At 37.9% G+C, this 19,908-nt stretch overlaps 1 protein-coding gene across 2 annotated transcripts; it reads left to right on the top strand.

The window, feature by feature from the left end:
* The first annotated feature begins 6,987 nt into the window (after nt 1-6,987).
* Nucleotides 6,988-19,729, top strand: LOC110164418 (catechol O-methyltransferase domain-containing protein 1-like). Of its 2 annotated transcripts, none has more exons than XM_020929453.2 (7): nt 6,988-7,146; nt 9,423-9,544; nt 12,292-12,397; nt 13,703-13,821; nt 15,092-15,146; nt 15,851-15,984; nt 17,884-19,729. In XM_020929453.2, exons 2-7 carry the CDS (start codon nt 9,440-9,442, stop codon nt 18,028-18,030), a joined length of 666 nt encoding a protein of 221 aa, XP_020785112.1. In that variant the 5' UTR covers nt 6,988-7,146; nt 9,423-9,439; the 3' UTR covers nt 18,031-19,729. The 2 variants fall into 2 exon arrangements, with proteins under 2 accessions (XP_020785112.1, XP_020785108.1); XM_020929449.2 differs by lacking the exon at nt 6,988-7,146 and adding an exon at nt 7,459-7,614.
* Nucleotides 19,730-19,908: the final 179 nt, after the last annotated feature.

The following is a 19,908-nucleotide window of genomic DNA, read 5'->3' as shown; positions in this document are numbered from 1 at the left end:
CCCCCCACGCCTTTCCCTTTAAGACTTTTCGGCCATCATTTCTGTCGGCGCAAGTGCTTCGTCATCCCACCCCCTCCCCTTTAACAGCGGCACATGCAGCATCAGCACCAGCACCTGCATCTGCGTGACAATGAGACGCCCACCGCTGCGTACACGACATCCGACCCCCGGCGACAAAAATAAACGCGTCAGTCCGGGCGTATGTCGTTTCCATATTGACAAAAGCGGCGGTTTGCGTTTGTGCAAGGCTCAGAAATACATTATAATACGATCCTGCCGCAAAATAGTGGGGTTTTTCTATTGCGTAACACCGCCCTCTTCTGGTGAGGACGGGAATAGCAGCATGACGCAGCACAATGATTTTGAAACAGTGGAAGAAGCTGCCAATTTTTACCTAATAAATTCACAATTGCCACTTGAAAAACTAATAATTATTTGTTTGTTGGTTACGATGAAATAAAAATAAAACTGAGGCTGTATGAAATAGTGTTGTCATGATATTAAAACTTCAGACTTTTCTAAACTACATACAGATTCTGGCTCAATCCTCAATAAAGATTGGTTTAGTCCTAGTTTAGTCCTACTTTAGACCTGGTTTAGTCCTAGATTACTCCTACTTTAGTCCTGGTTTAGTCTTGGTCTGGTTTAGTCCTGGTTTAGAACTATGTACATTCTTAATTAGACCTGGTTTAGTTTGGTCTGGTTTAGTCCTGGTTTAGAACTATGTACATTCTTAATTAGACCTGGTTTAGTTTTGGTCTGGTTTAGTCCTGGTTTAGAACTGCATACATTCTTAATTAGACCTGGTTTAGTCCTAGATTACCCCTACTTTAGTCCTGGTTTAGTCTTGGTCTGGTTTAGTCCTGGTTTAGAACTGCGTACCTTCTTAATTAGATCTGGTTTAGTCCTAGTTTAGTTCTACGTTAGACCTACTTTAGACCTGGTTTAGTCTTTTTTTAGAACTGTGTACATTCTTAATTAGACCTGGCTTAGTCCTACTTTAGTCCTACTTTAGGCCTGGTTTAGTCTTGGTCTGGTTTAGTCCTGGTTTAGAATTTTTAATTAGACCTGGTTTAGTCCTAGTTCAGTCCTACTTTAGACCTGGTTTAGTCTTGGTTTGGTTTAGTTCTGGTTTAGAACTGTGTACATTCTTAATAGACCTGGTTTAGTCCTAGTTTAGTCCAACTTTAGACCTGCTTTAGTCCTATTTTAGTCCTACTTTAGACCAGATTTAGTCTTGATCAAATTCTTGTTTTGACCTGGTTTAAATCCAAAATTGATAATTCTGTTAAGTCCTGGTTTAGTCCTGGTTTAGTTCTAGTTTAGTCTTGGTTTAGACCTGCTTTAGAACAATGGCCTAATGTAGTTTAAAATGTTTTTACCTGAAATTGAAACGGTAAAACACAAATTAATCTGGAGCACATTCATGTAATCTGTTTTATAAAACAGAGTAGACGGGACGTATTGAGGTGTTCCCGGTTGCCACGGAAACGGTGATGTTACGTAATAATCTCCTGTTTTTATTTAACAGAATTTAATTGTATACAGAAAATATCAATAATTACGTGATGTTATACTAGTTTGATGAAGCTATAATTTAAAGGTCCAGTATTGCACAAAATGGATTCTTGTGAGCTTTAAGTCAGGTCAGATCTGTGGAGAGGCGACCCCGCTCACAATCAGAATGTCTGTTTTTCTCTGTATTTTTGTGCTATAAAACCACTTGTGATCGAATAAATGTAAAGCAGAGCTGGTTTGTTTGGTAAACAGTAGTGACCCAGCAGTTATTGAGTTGTTCCGCAGCTCTTTTACTTTTTTACATTGTTCTTCTTGTTAATCTCTGGATGTTTTGTAGGTCTGATCACAAACCATCTAGATTTTGAGTATGTTATAGTTTCAGATACACACCAGGGGTCTATAATCACTGTTTTGGCAAGAAATTTCCAAAGTCATGATCCACAAATATTGAACTTTATCATTATTTGTTTGGGATTAGCTCCAAAAACTTTCCATATTCATCTTCTGGTTTTATTTTCAAACCAAAAACCTACTTGAATAATGAGACCTACCACAGGAATCTGAAGCTATTGTGAAAACGTAATATCCGCTTTTGTTTATTTGAGCGTACATGGTGACACAAGACGCTGAACTCTGACCTTTTTTTTTTTTTTTTTTTACAAAGGCTCAGTAGTTAAAAGGTACTAACCATAAACTCGTCTAACCAAATCTGCAATCTCACACTTAAACAGCAAATTCTACCATAGAATTCTACCATACCATCTGTCCTCCAGCTCAGTGTAAATTGTTTTGGTGCTCATGTAATTCTATTTATAATAAAGAATTACTAGCTTTTCTTCTCCCATTTTTGTTCTTTGTGCAAGTTTATTTCAATTTGCACGGCTCTGTCAAGTCTGTTGAATTATAACCATGAGGTGTTTCTCTTTATCTTACAGGTTATGTAACAGAACATTTTCATAGTGTGTATTTAAGTCACTAATTATTTAGCCTATGTGTTTCAATTGTCAAAGAAAAAGACAACTCACGGCCAGTGTTGGGAAGGTTACTTTTAAAATGTAATCCCCTATAGATTACAGATCCCAAAATGTAGTTTGTAATGTAATCCATTAAATTACTTAGAGTAATGGAATCTGAATACTTTGGATTACTTGATATTGTCATGCTTTTAAAAACTACATGAACCACATCCTCCAAATTCATGTTTGTTTGCTTCAAATTATCTGTTGAGCCCAAGTTCTCCATGAATAGGTTTGCTGTAGAGAAGCAAAGACGAGGAAATCTTCACATAAGAAGTTTTGTCAGATAAAAGACAATAAAAAACCCAGTGTTTCCTTAACCATATTAAAAATATTATTGATAGAGAAATTATTTCTAAATGAGATCACTGCTGCTTTAAATTATGTCCACCCTACTGTTAGTGTCATATTGTTTATTAAAAAAATCACTGTCAGTACAAACATAAAGGCGCTAGCCCAGTAAAAATCTGTAATATTTGATGTTTTTTACTCAAAATGATGCAGAATCAGATTATTAACAACGATTATTAACGACCTCGTCCACTGTGTGACTGACGCCACCAACATTAACAAGACGTTTATGTAACTCTTATTGTGTTCGCTCTGTGTGGGTTTCCGTCAATGAGTGGAATTACCGTAATAAAATAATTTTTAAAAATGTGATATAGCCCAAAATGTGAAAACAGGAAAATACCACCATGTAATCCATTTATTTCAACAAAGTAACTGTAATCCAATTACCACTCACTGAAACAGTAACTGTAACTGAATACAGTTACTCATAATTTGTACTCTGATTATGTAACGCCGGTACTTGTAATCTGTTACTCCCCAACACTGCTCACGGCCAGTTGCACAAGAGGAGATGCAGACTCCACTGAAAAGAAAAGGTTAACCACTCTGCCACAGTCCAACATAAATCAGTCTTTGTGCTGATCTCCATTTCACCTGTAAAGACAGCACATTCAACAGGATTCTGAGTCTATAGATAAATACATTTGCCAGCCAAAATTTGAACACACTTTGTTTTTCTTTATTTTTCAGGATGATTTATATGTAGATTCTTACTGAAGGCATCAAAACTGTGAATGAACATTGGCCCAGACCTGCTACTACATATTTCAAGTGCTCTGATGACACCGCTGTTCTTGTGACAATAACTCCATAACTGCTTTCCACCAATCTGCAGACGTGGGACCGAGTCATCGTTTTGCAAGTAAGTCTCAAGTAAATCTCAAGATTTGACCTCAAGCCCGAGTCAAGTCCCAAGTCAAATACAAACAAATCCAAGTCGAGTCTCGGATCACTGGCCCATAAGTCCAAGTCAAGTCCAAGTCGTCTGTTTTGAGCTTCATTTCAAGTTTTTAAACCAAAGTACCAAATACATCTTAGATTTTTGCAGTTTATATGAATTTTAAGATAAATTGTAATTATAAAGTCATAGTATATTTACATGTGAGTATTTACAGAGTATATTAGAGTTGTAGAAATTTAATTTTTTTTGTTTTTAAATGTCTTGACAAGATCTTGTGAGTGAATCATTAGTCAGAACAGAAAGAATTCAGATTTAAAAGTGTTTCTCAAGTCTTCTCAAGTCACAGGCCTCAAGTCCGAGTCAAGTGTCAAATCACTGACCTTCAAGTCTAAGTCGAGTCCCAAGTCTTAGTCCATTTTATCGAGTCAAGCATTAGTTTAGAACTGTCACTTGTTTTTTTTGTTTTGTTTTTCTTTGTTAAATTTGTGGTGTTACCTGCCTAGGGACTACAGATGGAAATGATAATTCTTGCTATAATCTGTCATATTTACACTACAGTGTTGTAGATGTTCATTAATATGCACTGTCCCTATTAAATAAATAAATAAATACATACATACATACATACATAAATAAGTCTCCAGTCCTAAAAGTAGTGACTCAAGTCTGACTCGAGTCCAAGTCATGACTTGCAAATCCCCACCTCTGCCAGTCTGTCACCCAGTTCACCAAGTGCTGCTTCAGAAACTGGAGCAGAACATTCTCCTCCTCACTCACACATCCCAGACCTGACAACGACCATCAGTCACAACAAACAAGAAAGTTTCAATCACTTCAAATATCTTCGGACTCACACTAGACAATAAACTTGCCTCATGTCAGTGACGTCCATAAACATCCACATCCCTCTCTGTTCCCCCACACCTTCTGTTATTTTTGTACACCAGTATCCTCCAGCCCATCCTTCTCTACTGCTCCTTGTTACTTCAATATCCTCTCTGTCACCAACAGGAACAAACTCACAAAATTATCACTTTGCCCGTCACTGACCTCTCCTGCCTCAACAACAGAGCCGTCACACGCATGGCCCAGACAGTCAGCAGGCCGTCAGACCACCCACTCTGCTGCCCTCAGGCTGCAGATACAGAACTGTGAGGTGGAAACTGGCACGCTGCAGTAAAAGCTTTGTCCCTTATGCCTCACTGCCCTTAATAGCAAAGAGTAATTTGGAGACTGACCAGCAGGTGTGTGTTCCTGTCCTGAGTCCATTTTTCTTTATTGTATTTATATTTGACAGTGTCTGTGAAAAAGAATTTCCCCCCAGAGACAATAAAGGTCTATCTATCTATACTCAAAACAGCCACCCTTTGCTTTGATCACTGCATTGCACTTTTGGCATTTCTTGACCCCAACAGAGTACAGATGTAAAGTGAAAACCATTTCAGGAGACTTCATCACAAACGCCACTGAGAGAAGACCAAACACCTGCACTGATGACAAAATAAAGTCATTGTTGGAGTTAGCAATTTGGGGGCCTTAGGTGAACTTAGCCCTTTTTTTTTTTTTTTAAATATATATAATTATTGTCTGTTTTTCCCCATTATGGTTCCCAATTATGGTGGATTGGAAACTTGTCTTATTAGTTTGGTCACCTAAAACCAGAGCTGAAAGTAGTTTTATTTTTTTGCTAGTTCAATTAAATTTTTTACATCTATTACTTATGATTATTATTACTTTTCTTATGATTATTGCTTAAATGTAAACTACTCTTATTTATTGTCATATTGAGAGAAAATCAAATTGCTCTGAGGTCGTTAGTGTCACTGAGGGCAATTGGTTGGGGGCCCCTCCAGGTTTGGGGGCCCTAGCCAGTCGTCTACTTTTCAATTCAATTCAAGTTTATTTATATAGCACATTTAAAACAACTTCAGTTGACCAAAGTGCTTCACATACAAGTCAACAGCAACAGCATAGAAGAAACAGTTACATATACATATATACAGAAAACATGTTAAAACTACAATAAAAAACACCAAGATAACCTGACTAGCTCGTACTAAATGCCAGGGAGAAGAGGTGAGTTTTCAGTCTCGTCTTAAACTGCGCTACAGACTGAGAGGATCTGACAGAAAGAGTAGAGCAATTCCATAGTCTGGGCGCTGCCACAGAAAAAGCTCTATCACCTCTTGTCTTGAGCCGAGTTTTGGGCACGACCAACAGGAGCTGGTCGGCTGATCTCAGGGCTCTGGGCGGAGTACAGGGCTGCAGTAACTCCCTCAAGTAGACTGGACCCATGGAGTGCAAACATTTGAAAACAATAACATTTTAAATTGCACCCGATATAAGACAGGGAGCCAGTGCAGGTCACACAGAAGAGGTGTGATGTGTCACATTTTTTTGTATTTGTCAGCAGACGAGCTGCAGCGTTCTGGACGTGTTGCATGCGTTGCAGGGAGCCCTGGTCTAACCCTACATATAAAGAATTACAATAGTCCAGGCGTGATGTCATGAAAGCATGGATCGCTTTTTCGAACTCTGCCCGTGGGAAGTAGGGCTTTACTTTAGCGAGGAGCCTTAACTGAAAGAAGCTGGACTTAATCACAGCGCTAATATGCTTGTCCAGTTTGAACATGGAGTCCACAATCACTCCAAGATTCTTCACTGCAGGAAGACAATAGGAGGACAAGGGACCAATCACACTGTCCTGCCCAAGCAGTGGATTAATTTGCCCAAACACCACAATCTCTGTTTTTTTATGATTTAGATTCAGGAAGTTTGCGCTCAGCCAGGTTTGTACGTCCCTGAGACAGAGCTGCAGAGCTTTAATAGTGCTTTGGCTGTCAGTTGCAGTCACTGGCAGATAAATTTGAATATCATCTGCAAAGCATTAAAAAGTGACATTGTGCTTTCTAAAAACATCACCCAGGGGGAGCATATACACTATATACACTTTTGCCAAATGGTAGCACGCCGCCTTTGAATAAAGAGTAGATATTTTGAGAAGTCTGAATATAAATTATAAAAACACTATTTAGTTGAGTTATTTAACTTTTAATTGCATACATCTTGCATCATCTATTTCATCTCTGCAGTGTGTATCTAAAATTGTTGAAAGTGAAGAGATAAAGAAACTGGTCCGCAATAGTGACTCAGCAACTTTGGCGTTTTTGTTCAGTGTAAAAGCTTATTTAATTCTGCAGGGCTCTGTCATGTGTTTCTGGACGTATCATGGGCTGTGTATGAAGTCACGTGACCAACATATCTGCGCATATTAAAGCTGATGTTGCTATCTCCTGCCTCCAGTCTCCCAGATTCCTTCAAAATCCCCTCAAATTTTCACTTCGCATCTTTAAGCAGGTAAACTTTACCATTTTTTTCATACCAATACCCGACTTTTCATTCAGATAACCGCGGCGGCATCACGCTTCTTCTGCTTTTGTTGTTGTTACCAGCCATTTTTAGCCTGCTTTATTTTGCTACATCTACACGTTGAATTAGCTTCAAACATCGTACGCATATTCTTTGAACACACACAAAGCGATTTCACGTGTTTTACCTGCATTTTGCCAAGGTTATAAACTAGTGAGCCCCGTTAAGGTTTATTACACTGTTAGAAAAGGCGGAAAAGGCGCTGCACGTGATTAGCGGCATTACGGTAAAAACCCGGAAGCGCAACAAAAACCCGGCTCAAGTAGCGCGTTGTACACTTTTTTTTTTCTTATAAAACTACTTTTCCGTTCGTGATGGCGCTTCAGGCTATTTCCAGAGAAGCTGTCGCGGGTTGTGTTTCGTTAGGAGTCGTGTTTGTGGCCGGGTATTATTTGGGTAAGTAAAATTGAGGTGTTTTAAGTCGGCAGGTGAAGTCTCGTGATAAGCTTCTAATGCCAAGGTGACCAGGATTATAAGATTAGTTTAAAATTAAAATATAGTTTGAAATATAAAAAAATTAATTAAAAAATACACAGGCAAAAAATATACCCGGGTCAAAAAGAATAATTGTTGTTTGATAAAATTTAGAAAATATTTATCATACAGTTATCATGTAATAGAAAGTGGTTACGCAAATAAAAGGCCTACATTATGATTGTAGTATTGATTCATTCATAAACATAAAAGTACCTATATTTAATCAGTGTTTTTTGAGGCAATAAGTGACTATTGTTCACCCAGAAAATTGTACTAAATAAAATAATTCAGTATAAACCTATGCCTATACACGTACATAAAAATAACATTATTATTTACATTATTTGTAATAGAGACTAGCACGTGCTACTGTAATACAGTTTTAAAGCTTTTAGTCAAAGGTTTTAGTTTGGATTTGTGTTTAAAACTAGAGCAAACCCCCCCATTATATACCCTATAGAGAGGATGGTTGACCTACTTTGACTAATCCTGTTTCCCATGTGGAGATTTGTAGACGTTTAATGGATATTGTCATAATTATGTCAAGTTTAATGTCATAATTATGTTTCATTTATGTCTCAGAGCAACTCAAAACTTCAGACGCATTTTTTCTTAAAGTCTGTTGTGTCAAATTGTCTAACTAGTGTCTGTACTAATAATTAACCAAAGACCATATTTCTTACACAAAAGTCCTGTCTAGGTCCTCTCTATGGTCTCGATGTAGATATTTTGTCCAACGTATTTACTCTTTTTACTGTTGACTTACCTGTTACTTATCGCATTAGTGCAAAGTTAAAGTTTGCTGTGAGGATCTAATCAGGTTTTCTGACTTTCTAAATAATCCCAGGCAATGGAAACCGTTCTTCAATCTTTGCCTTTCCATATACGTCATTAATTACTTAAGTTAATAATTACTACCTTTATGACAATACAAGGAGCGAAAGTGTAATTTATATTTAACTAATTTATTGTCCAGCTTCATTGTAGACTTTGGTTAGAAAGAAATTAATTAGTGTGAATTCTAGTTTTACACCTAACCACAAAACGCCCAGCTGTGTCCTGATAATGAAACAAATGGATTATATTTTTACAATCCATCTGAAATTTACTAGAAAAATGCTTAATAAATGTCTTGATTGAGATTCAGGTGTCACAGAAAATGAAAAGTTTTGGAAAACCATACTGCATGTTAATTTAAAGATTCTATATTACTGAAAATTTACTCTTGTGAGCTTTAAGTCGTGTTATTATGTCGTTACGTCATCAAAAACAAACCTGGAGTTGTGTTTTGTTTCATTCACACATGTTTAAGTAATCATTTATTATTAGTCTGTCTACATCTCCAAAGCTCAAAATGCTCTGCTCCACTTTGTGATGTCATGTAGTGGTAGTTTTCAAGTTAACAGCTCCTTTTACATTTTGTTCAGTAGAGATTGGATATCAGCATCAGCCCTGGAATAGTGGAGCACGTCATGTATCACCACATGACATCACAAGGTGGAACAGAGTGTTTTCCGTTTGACAGAAGAGCTCAGCTTAAATATGCAGGATTTGTGTGTTTGAACATGTGTGAATGAAACAAAACACAACTCCAACAACATTATAACGTAGATCAGAAATTAGCGTAATATTGGAGCTTTAAATGCAGCTATTTCAATATTCTCTTGTTGACGGTATATTCCCCACTTCTCACTAAAAATAATAAAAATGACTTCACTGTTTTTTAGGCAGAAGAAAGCCGACCATGAGTATCTCCAAAAGTCACTGTGGAGGTCAGACTGATCCTCTGATGCAGTATTTACTCAAACACTCACTGAGGGAACACCCGGTCCTGAAGAAACTACGAGAGGTGAGTGCACTAAGCCAGGACTAAACCAGGTCTAAACCAGTATGAAATGAGGACTGAAACAAGAACAGGACTGAAACAGGACTAAACCAGAATGAAACCAGGACTGAACCAGGAGTCAAACAGGACTCAAACGAGACTGAAACAAGACTAAACCAAGTCTAAACCAGGACTGAACCAGGACTAAACCAGGCCTAAACCAGGACTCAAACAAGACTGAACCAGGACTAAACTAGGGCTGAACCATTAATAACCTAGGACTTAATCATGATTCAGGACTGAACCAGGACTGAACCAGGACTGAACCAGGACTGAAACAGGACTGAACCATTAATAACCTTGGACTTAATCATGATTCAACCAGGACTAAACCAGGACTAAACTAGGACTGAAACAGGACTAAACCAGGCCTAAACCAGGACTCAAACAAGACTGAACCAGGACTAAACTAGGGCTGAACCATTAATAACCTAGGACTTAATCATGATTCAACTAGAACTAAACCAGGACTGAAACAGGATTAAACCAGGACTAAACCAGAACTGAACCATTAATAACCTAGGGTTTTATTATAATTCAGGACTAAACCAGGACTAACCTTGGAGTTAACCATGATTCAACCAAGACTAAACCAGGATTGAACGAAAACTTGACCAGAATTTAACAAGGACTAAACCAGGACTCAAGCTAGACTAAACTGGGACTGAACCAGCTCTAAACCAGGAACCAGGACTAAGTCAGACTAATTTAGGACTAAACTGGAACTACAAAAAGAGAGAGACAAGGATAGAACAAATGCAAACCCAGGACTAAAGCAGAATGAATGTAGGACTGAAGCAGGACTAAAGCAGGACTAAAACAGGACTAAAACAGCAAGACTCTCTAAGGGAGCGTTAAATGGTGAAACCAGGTCCCATGAGGTCATACTAAATGCATTATTTTTCATTATAAATAGTTTAAAGAAATGGGCTAAATTTAATGAAAAGCACTTTACATCATTGAACTGACTGAAAACTTTCTCTAAACTCATTTAAGACCATGTAAAATTTCTGAGAACAAAACCAGATCAATCATGTATCAAATCCAAACCAGGAACAAATGAGGACTGGACCAAGACTAGACCAGGACTGTGCTTTAGTGATCTCACTGTTTTAAACTATAAGGTTCTAATTAAAGAAATTCTTGATATTTGAAGAACAAACATGTATAAATTCAAGATGTTCTGTTGTTGTCTGTGTAAATCCTTTATAATCAGACTAATTCAAATGCAGCTTAACTTGCCTTCACACATTGTCAGGACTAAACCAGGACCAAACCAAGTCTGCATCTGGTCTAAACTGCTCTCAAGACTTGGACCAAACAGGAGCCTGAATGCATTTTAAAACACAATCTACCATAAAATTGACTTATTTTGGTAAAGGCCTTCAGCACTTGTAAACTGTTAACAGTGGACAAAACCAGGACCAAACCAGGACTAAACCAGGACTAAAACCAGGACTGAACCATTAATAACCTCGGACTTAATCATCATTCAACCAGGACTGAACCAGGCCTAAACCAGGTCTGAACCAGGACTAAACCAGGACTAAATCAGGACTAAACCAGGTCTGAAACAGGACTAAACCAGAACTAACCCAGGACTAAACCAGGCCTAAACCAGGTCTGAAACAGGACTAAATCAGAACTAAACCAGGACTAAACCAGGCCAAAACCAGGCCTAAACCAGGTCTGAAACAGGACTAAACCAGAACTAAACCAGGACTAAACCAGGCCAAAACCAGGTCTGAAACAGGACTAAACCAGAACTAAACCAGGACTAAACCAGGCCTAAACCAGGTCTGAAACAGGACTAAACCAGAACTAAACCAAGACTAAACCAGGCCAAAACCAGGCCTAAACCAGGTCTGAAACAGGACTAAACCAGAACTAAACCAGGACTAAACCAGGCCAAAACCAGGCCAAAACCAGGCCTAAACCAGGTCTGAAACAGGACTAAACCAGAACTAAACCAGAACTAAACCAGAACTAAACCAGGCCAAAACCAGGTCTGAAACAGGACTAAACCAGAACTAAACCAGGACTAAACCAGGCCTAAACCAGGTCTGAAACAGGACTAAACCAGAACTAAACCAGGACTAAACCAGGCCAAAACCAGGCCTAAACCAGGTCTGAAACAGGACTAAACCAGAACTAAACCAGGACTAAACCAGGCCAAAACCAGGCCAAAACCAGGCCTAAACCAGGTCTGAAACAGGACTAAACCAGAACTAAACCAGAACTAAACCAGGACTGAATCATTAATAACCTTGGACTCAATCATGATTCAACCAGGACCAAACCAAAACTTAACCAGAATTTAACAAGGACTAAGCTAGACTAAACTGGGACTGAACCACACTTCACACATTGTCAGGACTAAACCAGGACCAAAACAAGTCTACATCTGGTCTAAACTGCACTCAAACTCGGACCAAACATGATCTTAAAACAAAATCTCCCCAAAAAACTAACTTATTGGGTAATGGTCTTCAGCACTTGTAAACTTTTCTCAGTGGACAAAACCAGGACTAAAACCAGGACTTAACCAGGATTTAACCAAGTCTAAACCAGGACTAAAATTTTGATTTCAGATTTGAGCTGAACAAAATCCAAACTGAACAGGGACTAAAATGGGACTAGACCAGGACTGAACTGGGACCAAGGGTAAAACCAAGATTAAGCCGTTACTTTGCGTTTTGTTTGTTTTTCAGAGGACGATGGAGCACAGTTTGAACGTCATGATGGTGGCTTGTGAACAGTCCCAGTTTATGGTGAATCTGGCCAAACTCATCAAAGCAAAGAAAGTGGTAGAAGTCGGTGAGAAGAAGCACTCTTTAGTACAGATGGTTAGAATAGTTTGGGATTGGGAGATGTCAGGTATTTAGTTTAATTTAAAGGTCCTATATTACGCAAAAACTTGACTCTCGTGAGCTTTAAACCGTGTTATAATATTGTTACTTTGTCAAAAACATACCTGGAGGTGTGTTTTGTTTCATTCACACATTCACACAACTCTTTTTATGCTCTGTTCCACCTTGTGATGTCATGTTTTCAAGGTAATACCTACCTTAATTACTCTTAATTCTGTAGAGATTGGCAATCTAGGGCTGAAATTATCCAAATAATGAGGATGTATTGAGTTTAAAAACACACCAGAGCACTTTCCGTATTATTTTTTTTTACCACGACATCATGAAGTGGAACAGTGTGTTTTCTGTTTGAGAGAAGAACTCAGTCTAAATATGCAGGGTTTGTGTGTTAAACATGTGAGAATTAAACAAAACACAACTCCAGGTCTGTTTGTGATGAAGAAACAACATTTTAACATAGATAACAGAAAATGGTGTAATATGGGCTCTTTAAAATGATTTGGGAGATTTTATATTTGATGGTGCTGAAAACAAGCCAGGCTGGCGCCACCTAGTGCCTCCGCTCAATTTTATTTCTCTCCAGCGACTAGGTCAGGAATCAAAATACACTAGACGGTCTGCAAGGACCCTGAAAGCGTGAGTCCAGGCACCTGCCAATCAGCGAAGAGCCATACATTCTGTGTTGGCAACGATTCCCGAGATCAAGAATTTAAAGCCGGAACAAAGAGAATGTTTGGTGAATTTTTTCAAGGGGAAAGACGTTATTGCCCTTCTTCCTACAGGATTTGGAAAAACGACCAAATAGCAGCGAATGGATAAATAAAAAAGTACCTGCCTACTGTCGAGTGAACGAATCCTAATGCTGCGAGGTCAGACGGTTTCTATGAAGTGAAATTGGCTGATGAATCAGGCTAGCTGGAAAACAGGACTTGGAAAATATTGTTTACTTCAGATTTGAACAAGATATTTCACTTAATATTTTTTTATTTATTTAAATTCTAATTGCAAGTCATTTTTATATATATATATAGAGAGAGAGATCCATATCTAATCCTTTGTCAGTTAAAGCATGAGGTTTGGAGCTGAGTTTAGACTGTGGAGTGTGAAATTTAACTTTTATGTCCTTCTATTGTACTTCTTGCTAATCTTGTCTAACCTCCAGCACTCCCTGAATATCTTGCAGAAAAAAATAGAGTATTATCGGCTCTTTACCCAGGACAGATGAATGGACTGTTCTCATGTGTTTGTTTAGGAGTGTACACAGGATATAACACTTTGAACATGGCGCTGGCGTTACCGGACGACGGAGTGATCGTGGCCTGTGACATCAGTGAAGAATACACCAACGTTGGAAAACCTTTCTGGAAAGAGGTACCACTTTTTTAATACATTTTTTTATAATATGCTCGAGACATGATTTAGATATGGTTTTGACCTCGTACATTCACACTTGTCCTGGTTTAGGTTTAGGTTGGTGCACGGTTTTGTGGGTTATTTAAAGGCTCATATTACGCTATTTTCTGATCTAGGTTATAATGTTGTTTCCTGATCAAAAACATGCCTGGAGTTGTGTTTTGTTTCATTCACACTCATTTAACACACAAATCCTGCATGTTTAGGTTGAATTCTTTTGTTAAACTGAAAAAACCTCTGCTCCACCTTGTGATGTCATGTGGTAATACAGGAAGTTCTCCAGTGTGTTTTTAAACTCCATATACCTTCACTAGAATCCATCCATCCATTTTCTTCCGCTTTTCCGGGGCTGGGTCTAAGCAGGGACTCCCAGACTTCTTTCACCTCAGACGTGTCCTGGGTTTTCCTTCCTTTTCCTTCCGGTGGGACATGCCCAGAAATCCTCTTTACGTGGAGGAGCAGCGCCTCTACTCCGAGCTCGTCCCGTGTGACTGAGCTCCTCACCCTGTCTCTAAGGGAGCATTTCAAGCGCTTGTATCCGCAGTCTCGTCCTTTCGGTCATTACCCAGAGCTCATGACCATAGGTGAGGATAAGAACGAAGATTGACCGGTAAATCGAGAGCTTTGTCTTTCGGCTCAGCTCCCTCTTCACCACAACGGTCCGATACAGCGACCGCATCACTGCCGACACTTCACCCATCCAAATGTCAATCTCACACTCCGTCCTCCCCTCACCCGTGAACAAGACCCAGGGACTCCTCACTCACCCGGACAGACCAAGCCACCTTTTTCCGATCGAGAACCATGGCCTCAGACTTAGAAGAGCTGATCCTCATCCCAGCCGCTTCACTAGAATCATTTGGATAATTTCAGCCCTGGAATTGCCAAACTCTTCAGAATCAAAGGTAAAAGGTAGCTATAAATTTCAAGGTCGAACAGAGAATATTGATCTTTGGAGATGTAGACTGACTAATGATAAAGCATTAGTCAAACGTGTGAATGAAACAAAACACAACTCCAGGTTTGTTTTTGAGGAGGTAACAACATTATAACATGACTTAAACGTCACAGGAGTTAATTTTGTGTAATATAGGACCTGGTAAGGTTTTGTAGTTTGTAATTGAAAAATATTCAAATGTGCCAAAGTTTCAGAAATACAACTCTGTATATCACTGGTTTATACTTTTTATTAATAATGTATTTTGATTAATTGATTAATTTTTTACAGGCTGGAGTTGAACAGAAGATTGACCTGCGCTTACAGCCTGCTCTGAAGACTTTAGGTACCGTAATATATAAATTTAATCCTAATTTTATTCTGCTTTGGAACTGATTTAGGTCTAATTACATCCTGGTTCATGTGTGGCTTTTTTGTCCATAATCAGTTCTTAGTTGGTCCTGTTCTAGTCCTGGTTTAGTCCTCATCTAGTCCCAGTTTATACGATTTTTATATGTCCTTGTTTGGACTGGGTCTGATCTTGGTTTAGTCCCAGTTTAGTCTTGTTTTATTCTTTGTTTTAGTCTTTATTTTAGTCTTAGTCTAATCCCAGCCTAGTCTTGATGTAGTCCTGGTTTAGTCCCGGTTTAGTCTTTGTTTTAGTCTTAGTCTAGCCCTGGTCAAGTCTTTGTTTTAGTCTTTGCTTTAGTCTTAGTCTAGCCCTGGTCAACTCTTGGTTTAGTCTTGGTTTAGTCTCGGTTTAGTCTCGGTTTAGTCTCGGTTTAGTCTTGGTTTAGTCTTGGTTTAGTCTTGGTTTAGTCTTGGTTTAGTCATGGTTTAGTCATGGTTTAGTCTTTGTTTAGCCCTGGTCATGTCTTGGTTTAGTCTTAGTTTTAGTCTTAGTCTAGCCCTGGTCTAATCTTTTTCTCCTGCTGCAATTCTAAACTAAATATTATATCTTTTCAGTGGTACTCAAAACGGCGCCTACAAACAGCTCATTTATTATTTTGTTGGTCTTGTCTAACTGCATTGTTTACTCCGTATTTCCAGACGATCTTCTCGCTGCTGGAGAGGGTGAGACTTTTGACTTTATTTTCATCGACGCAGATAAAACCGGCTACGACAACTACTACGAGCGATCTCTGCAGCTGCTCAGGAAAGGAGGGGTCATCGCCATTGACAACGTGAGTTTACTGAAATAAAAAAACATTGTACTAAAACTAAAATCTAACTGATTTACAGGTCCTGTATTACGCTAAATTGATTCTTGTGAGCGTGAAGCCATAATGTTACCTCCGCAGAAACAGACCTGGAGTTGTGTTTTGTTTCATTCACACATGTTTGAGTGAACCTTTATTATTAGTCTGTCTACATCTCCAAAGCTGATGTCATGTAGTGGTAGTTACGGAAGCCGAGAGGGGTCACAACAAACGCAAACGCCGCAACAAATACAAATGCGACAACACAAACGCAAATGCCGCAACACATTAAAAAGCCACAACACATTAAAAAGCCACAACGGAAGTGACCGCGGGACTATTTTCCGACGCACCGATCAAGCGGCAAGTGAAGAAGAAGAAGAAGAACTACAACGTGAAACCAATAATGATAAAACAATAAATTACTTTTACTTACGTTTCCAACTTCTCCGTTCCTTTACTTTTTACGTTGTAGTTCTTCTTCTTCACTTGCAGCTTGATCGGTCCGTCGGAAAATAGAGTCCCGCGGTCACTTCCGTTGTGGCTTTTTGATGTGTTGCAGCTTTTTAATGTGTTGCAGCATTTGCGTTTGTGTTGTGGTGTTTGTATTTGTTGCGGCGTTTGCATTAAAATCGAGTCCCGCGGTCATTTCCGTTGTGGCTTTTTTTGGTGCGTTGTGGCTTTTTGATGTGTTGTGGCATTTGCGTTTGTGTTGTGGCGTTTGCATTAAAATAGAGTCCCGCGGTCATTTCCGTTGTGGCTTTTTGTTGCGGCGTTTGCGTTTGTTGTGACCCCTCGTGGCTTCCGTAGGTAGTTTTCAAGTTAACAGCTACCTTTTATCTGCAAAACTTTAGGGGGCAGGGGTGCTACTTGGGTGTACAGAGATTGTGCAGAATTGTCCTTTTGGTGCTCTTCAGTGTAGGGACCAGTCTCAAATACAAAGATGAAAAAACTGAGGCACTCAAAAAGTACAGAATAATTAAAAGCCTTTAAAACCACAGGGAAGATAAAGTTGAAATCACGCCAACACGTTTTGGCCCTTCAGCCTTCATCAGGACAAACTTGAGATGGATATCACAGTGCAGATTTAAAGTAATAAGATGTATGTCACATGTTCACAGTCCCCTGGTGCATGATGGGACATGTAGGCTGAACAGATTTTAGTTACAAGCTATTTAAGATAAGATATAATACAAGATACAAGATATAAATAGTACAATTCCCAACAACCAGTACATAGAAAAATATATAGCATAAAAATATACATAGATATATATATTTTTGATGAGGAAACAACATTTTAACAGAGTAGAAAATAGAGTAATTTGAGCCCTTTAATGTAATTTAGCCATCTTGAATCTGAAAATAACAGGACAAAGAGGACACACAATAGGAGACATCAATTGTACTAGTTGTCCTATTCTTAGACCCAACTAGACCTGGTTTAGTCTCAGTAAAGACCTGGTAAAATATATAATCAAGATTCAGTTCACAATGCACATTCTGAACACGTCCAAGAGACAAACATTTGCGGCAAGACTGAAATATGAGCTGCTAAACTAATACAAGAATCCTATGAATTTCAAAACATAGCAAAAGGGATATTTTATTCACCAAGGACTTTCACCTTTTCACTGAGCTGGGAAAATCTGCCTTTTCCTACACAGCACCATGGTCTTGGTATAATCTTAAATCAGAATCTGTGGAGTCAGTTATTGTAATAAGTTTAAGAAAATTGTAAAAATGCAAGCCAAATGGTTTTATAATGTGACAATTTGTCATTTCTGCTACTTTGTTGGCTGCTACCTTTGCCAGGTCTCTCTCAATCTGAGCTCCTGGTTGAATAAATAAAATTAAAATCTTCTTATTCGTCTTGCATTTCAGGTTTTGTGGGGAGGAAGCGTCTTGAATCCCAAAGATGACGACACCATAGCCATCGACAAACTCAACAAGAAGCTTTTACGTGACACCAGGATCAGCCTGAGCATGCTGCCAGTGGGAGATGGAGTAACGCTGGCTATAAAACTATAACAACTTAGGAAAAGTAATATTACAACCATCTACACTCATAGGCCTGTCACAATAACAAATATTCAAGCGCAGACTATAGACCCTTTAAAATCCTGTGGCATCACAATGTTCAAAATTCTGAAATGGAGGCAACACTTGTGAATTTTCAAGGTAATTCCTTACTTACTTTGCTTTTCTGTTAAGAAGGATGGAAAAATACAACTCCCTAACCTCAAAATTGTATTCGAGCTTCACAAAAAGTATAATTTATAATAATGAAATGTGTAATTTATCTGTAGATGAAACTGTAGTGAGCTCAACTTTTCTTTAAGGATTTGTTCAGTGAAACTTAAAACCAAAGAATCTGGACTTTTCCTTGATAAAAAAAAAATACTTTGAGTCTATCATAATCTCTTCTTAAATAAATAATATAAAACACAACTGTACATGTTTTAAAAATAGGCTCTGATGTCTCTCACATGTATCCGAGTGGTTTTCGTTTGCCAAATTTCCCTTAAGTTTTTCATATTTTGTGATTTTCGGAAGTTAATCCCAGTTTTCCCATTGAAATCCCATTATGTTCCAATTTCAACTTTTGCCTCCAGCTGCCTCCATTTAGGAATTTAGACTTTTTTTTTTGAAGGATCTGTAGAATATATCACCAAAAAAATATCAGAAAATATCACTATAAGCAATAAAACTGAAACTAGTGAAAGATACTGGGTGCATTTACATGGCCAGTAAAAATCCAGGATCAGTAATGAGTCATAAATTCAATTTTTTTTTCCACGTATTTGAGCATAATTATAATGGTGTTATGATCAGGAAGTGCGTATTAGCATGCTAGTCACCGTTAGCATTACCAGGATGGCAAAACTCTGCTCTGGTCTGGTCTACAAATTGTGAAAAGCGCTTTAAAAAAATCACGTAAAAGAAAAAGTTTCCCTTATCAGTACAGTAATTATCGTGACAGGCCTAAATTCAATACATTTTTAGGATTTAATTAATTGCTTTATTTCATTTTTTTTATATTTTTCTAATCACAGACTTGCATATACGGCATTAATGGAACTCAACAGTGCCCCCTGGTTCCAGAAGTAAATTTCTGATTCATTTTTCTGATAGACTTTCTGAAAAAAAATGTAAAGTTTGAAAGCTTGCTCAGGGCTGATCAGCTGAGCAGTGGTAATCAATAACCAAAAGAAATATGCTTTTATTTAAAATCTGTTTCTAAAATTTTATAAGCAGCTAATTTATTAAAACATTTCACTGAATTTTGCTTTTTGGACTTAAAACAGTGTTATGGAGATGAGCCTCTGCAAAGCCTTTGTACTCTTAATGTAATAAATTAGTTTTTTCATTATTATTTTTTTACTTATTTGAAATTTTTGAAAATCTACAGGAAAAATTATGGAAAATTTACTTCCCATATTGGAGCAGGAGGTCACTGTTGAGCTCTGTTTTTGCCAAAGAAACTACTAAAATAATCATTAGTAATTGTGTATTTTCCATATTTTTACATAGCATTTTCCACTTCTGAAAATAGTGAAATTGTGTTAAGATAAATTTAAATGTTAATTGTTTTTAGTGTCATTTCAAAATTCTTCACTGCCTGTATTACTCCAATAACGGAGTTTGTTAAATTAATTTGACATTGTAATGAATAACTTGTCAAACAAAACAAAAAATAAACAATGCATTTTGCAATAACTTTATACAAGTAATGGCTTCCATTTTCTTACAGTATAAAACTTTGTTTTCCAAAGACTGGGTCCAGATTTTTATTTTTATTTTTTTGGGTCGCCTTGTCACGATCTGGATGTAGGTTGAAATGTTAAGACATGTTTTGTATCATTTCTTATTTTATTGACTATTTTGTGCCAATATTGCTGGTTCAAT

Source organism: Boleophthalmus pectinirostris, unplaced genomic scaffold (assembly GCF_026225935.1).
Source record: "Boleophthalmus pectinirostris isolate CB_2022bp ecotype Guang Dong unplaced genomic scaffold, ASM2622593v1 HiC_scaffold_14, whole genome shotgun sequence".
NCBI lineage: Eukaryota > Metazoa > Chordata > Actinopteri > Gobiiformes > Gobiidae > Boleophthalmus > Boleophthalmus pectinirostris.
The sequence above is the reverse complement of the archived record's forward strand: the minus strand, read 5'-3'. Positions and strand labels throughout refer to the sequence as shown.

What these genes read in the sequence shown, in the direction of transcription:
- LOC110164418 (XM_020929449.2), top strand. Translation starts at nt 7,533, where the DNA reads ATGGCGCTTCAGGCTATTTCCAGAGAAGCTGTCGCGGGTTGTGTTTCG. An exon ending in TGTGGCCGGGTATTATTTGG is followed by an intron (nt 7,615 to 9,422) that starts GTAAGTAAAATT and finishes ACTGTTTTTTAG; the next exon opens with GCAGAAGAAAGCCGACCATG. An exon ending in GGGTCATCGCCATTGACAAC is followed by an intron (nt 15,985 to 17,883) that starts GTGAGTTTACTG and finishes CTTGCATTTCAG; the next exon opens with GTTTTGTGGGGAGGAAGCGT.